Source organism: Dama dama, chromosome 18 (genome assembly GCF_033118175.1).
Source record: "Dama dama isolate Ldn47 chromosome 18, ASM3311817v1, whole genome shotgun sequence".
Lineage (NCBI taxonomy): Eukaryota > Metazoa > Chordata > Mammalia > Artiodactyla > Cervidae > Dama > Dama dama.
In genome coordinates, this window is record NC_083698.1 from 101,553,584 (window position 1) to 101,557,162 (window position 3,579).

A 3,579-nucleotide genomic window follows, 5' to 3' on the forward strand; every position below is an offset into this window, starting at 1 on the left:
ATCATTCTGTCATTTTTGAGACTGCACCCAAGTACGGCATTTTGGACTCTTGTTGACTGTAATGGCTACTCCATCCGTCTCTTATAAGGGATTCTTGCCCACAGTAATAGATATAATGGTCATCTGAATTAAATTCTCCCATTCAAGTTCATTTTAGTTCACTGATTCCTAAAATGTTGATGTTCACTCTTGCCTCCTCCTGTTTGATCACTTCCAATTTGCCTGATTCACAGACCTAACATTCTATGTTCCTATGCAATATTGCTCTTTACAGCATTGGACTTTACTTCCATCACCAGTCACATCCACAGCTGGGTGTTGTTTTTACTTTGGCTCTGCCTCTTCATTCTTTCTGGAGTTATTTCTCCACTCTTCTCCAGTAGCACAGTGGCCTGACACAGGGGCAGGGGCTCTGGGTGCAGCAGACCTGGGTCACATAGCATGTGCATAAGCCCTCTTGGAGGAGGTCGCCATTAACCCCACCATAGAGCCACCGAGCAGATGACTCACAAACTGCAGAACAATTACACCAAATAGTGACTGTGACAAGACTCAAAACTTGGTCTTCTGGCTTCATCTGGGGATGAAGGAGATAGGAGTACAAGATGTCCTGATAACTATGCAAGGATTTCTGGTCCTGGACTCAGCTTGGGTCTTGGTCTTTCCTCCATAGTACTGTGACTTTAGGAGGGAGTTTTAATCTATAACTTGAGGCTTCACTTATTTCATCATTAAATTATTTAATGTCTTCTTTCACTCTGAAAACTGAGATCCTAGTTTTAGAATATAGTCTTACCCTGTGAATTAGAAAAGATGATACTTTTCACATCTATAGATGAAGAAACTGAGGCACAGAGTGACCTACTGACATACCCAATAACTCACAGTGATGGATGGAACTAGGACTGACACCTGCCTTGATTCCTAGCCCAGCATTCTTCTTGCCATAGCACATTGGTGTTACAGCTATCATAGTAGGGTTTCCTACATGAAATGCCCTTTGAAAGTGAAAGTCAAGTCGCTCAGTTGTGTCTGATTCTTTGTGACCCTATGGACTGTAGCCCACCAGGCTCCTCTGTTCATGAGATTCTCCAGGCAAGAATACTGGAGTGGGTTGCCATATCCTTCTCTAGGGCATCTTCCCAACCCAGGGATTGAACTCAGGTCTCCCACTTTGCAACCAGACTCTTTACCATCTGAGCCACCAGGAAATCCCTAAATTGAAAGTCGCTCAGTCATGTGCAACTCTTTGCGAACCCATGAACTATACAGTCCATGGAATTCTCTAGGCCAGAATACTGGAGTGGGTTACCTTTCCCTTCTCCAGGGGATCTTCCCAACCCAGGGATTGAAGCCAGGTCTCCTGCATTGCAGGAGAATTCTTTACCAGCTGAGCCACAAGGGAAGCCCAGAAATGCCCTTTAAAGGTCACTAGTAAAATATAGTTAAAACACTCACTTGCGCGTGCATTGTGTGCTCAGTCATGTCTGACTCTTTGTGACCCCATGGACTGTAGCCTGCAAGTCCCCCTGTCCATGAAATTTTTCAAGCAGGAATACTGGAGTGGGTTGCCATTTTCTACTCCAGGGGATATTCCTGACCCAGGGATTGAACATGCATCTCTTGTGTCTTTTGCATTGGCAGGCAGATTCTATACCACTAGCACCACCTAGGAAATCCTTTATTATGTATAATTGTCTCTTGTGCTCTATTTGATAATAATGGTCCCCACAAGTAGTAGGATTTGAGTTAACCTAAGTAGAAGTGTTGCTCAGTTTTATGCCTGTCAAAGGAGTTTTCTAAAGTCACCTGCTTCATAGGGTCATTGTGAGAACTAAGGACAACAAAGATCACTTAGAACAGTGCCCAGAACACACCAGCCAATCTTGGGTGTGAGCTCTGGATGTCTGATGGGGGTGTGCCCTCTAGATTTCCTCATGGAGCAGCCAGCAGGTGTGTGATCATGTCTTAGGTGTCAGCTTAGAGAGGTATAAGTTCCCACATGAGGGATGCTAAATGCAAGGACCTGATATAGTATCCATACCAGTGTTGACACGGGCAGAAAGCAGGCAGAGGAAGGACAGGCAAATTCATGGACAGGCAGGGGGACTTCTGAAACTGAGCCTTAATGATATTTGCATCTATTCTGAGAAGAAAATACCTCCTCACCCTCCTCAGATAGCCCACATCCTCGACTTTATCCTCTGTACTGGGGCAGCTGGAGGGACCGATATTATCCAGGACCTTCCAGACCCGCCCTCCAGGAAGAGACCTTGAAGTCTGCAGGAGAGATGAGTGGAGAGGACGTGGTTCCAGGACCTCAGTTGGTTGATCAGACAGCTGTCATCTTCATTATTATTTTATTCCTTTTGTTCCTGGTGGCATTGGTAGGTAATGGCTTGATCATCGCGGCACTGGGCAGCGAGTGGCTGCTGCGGAGAACGCTGTCGCCTTGCGATAAGTTATTGGTCAGCCTGGGGGCCTCTCGCTTCTGTCTGCAATGGGTGGTGATTAGTAAGAACATTTACATTTTCCTGAATCCAGCGGCCTTCCCGTACCACCCCGTGTTCCAGCTCCTGGCTGTTCAGTGGGACTTCTTGAACTCTGCAACGCTGTGCTTCTCCACCTGGCTAACTGTCTTCTACTGTGTGAAAATTGCAACCTTCACCCACCCCGTTTTCCTCTGGCTAAAGCGGAATGTCTCTGGGTTGGTTCCTTGGATGCTATTCAGCTCTCTGGGGTTCTCTACCTTTACCTCCGTTCTATTTTTCATAGGTAACCAGAGAATGTATCAAAACTATTTAAAGAGGGGTCTGCAATCTTGGAATGTCACTAGGAATGCTGTGAGAATGTATAAGAGTTTCTTCCTCTTCCCTTTGAGAATTGTTACCTGGACCATCCCTACTGTTGTCTTCATCGCGGGCACGGTTTTGCTCATTACATCTCTGGGAAGACACACCAAGAAGGTCTTCTTTTCCATTTCAGGCTTTCACAGTTCCAGTGCCCAGGCACACATCAAGGCTCTCCTGGCTCTTATCTCCTTTGCTATCCTCTTCACTTCCTCTTTTCTGTCACTGGTTCTCACTGCCTCAGGTATGTTTCCCTTTGGGGAATTCCGGTACTGGATATGGCAGACTGTGATTTATCTGGGTACAGCAATCCACCCCATTATTCTTCTCTTGAGTAACCGCAGGCTGAGAGCTGTGCTAGGGAGGGGCTGCTCCTCAGTACACGGGGCATCTTGAATTGAAGTTGATGAAAAGCCTCAGATTCTATTGCAGGAGGCTGCCTGGATGGAATGGGATGTTGCTTCTTTAAATTTCTTTGCCACATTTAATCACATTTAATTCTCTTTCCCTCTTTGCTGTGTTTCATGATTAGAAGAATAACTTCAGTGAAGTAGGATTAAAGATGAAATAGAAGGTACTGAAGTAGTGGCCCAGCATCGCTGACTTGTATCAACACTAGCAAGGGTGTAGCTGATATAGTTAATGTTCCCTGTGGGACCTGATGTGGACAAAGAAGCAAGAAACTTTCCCTGTGACTAAACTCTTGGTGTGTAAAATTATCCTCCTGGAA

General features: G+C 45.6%; 1 protein-coding gene across 1 annotated transcript; it reads left to right on the top strand.

Annotated features, from left to right (window-relative positions):
• Positions 1-2,291: 2,291 nt before the first annotated feature.
• On the top strand, positions 2,292-3,245 carry TAS2R60 (taste 2 receptor member 60). The gene has a single exon (XM_061166558.1). The coding sequence runs from the start codon at positions 2,292-2,294 to the stop codon at positions 3,243-3,245; it is 954 nt and encodes a 317-aa protein (XP_061022541.1).
• The last annotated feature ends 334 nt before the right edge of the window (positions 3,246-3,579 follow it).

Coding starts and splice junctions, on each gene's coding strand:
- TAS2R60 (XM_061166558.1), top strand. CDS start 2,292: ATGAGTGGAGAGGACGTGGTTCCAGGACCTCAGTTGGTTGATCAGACA.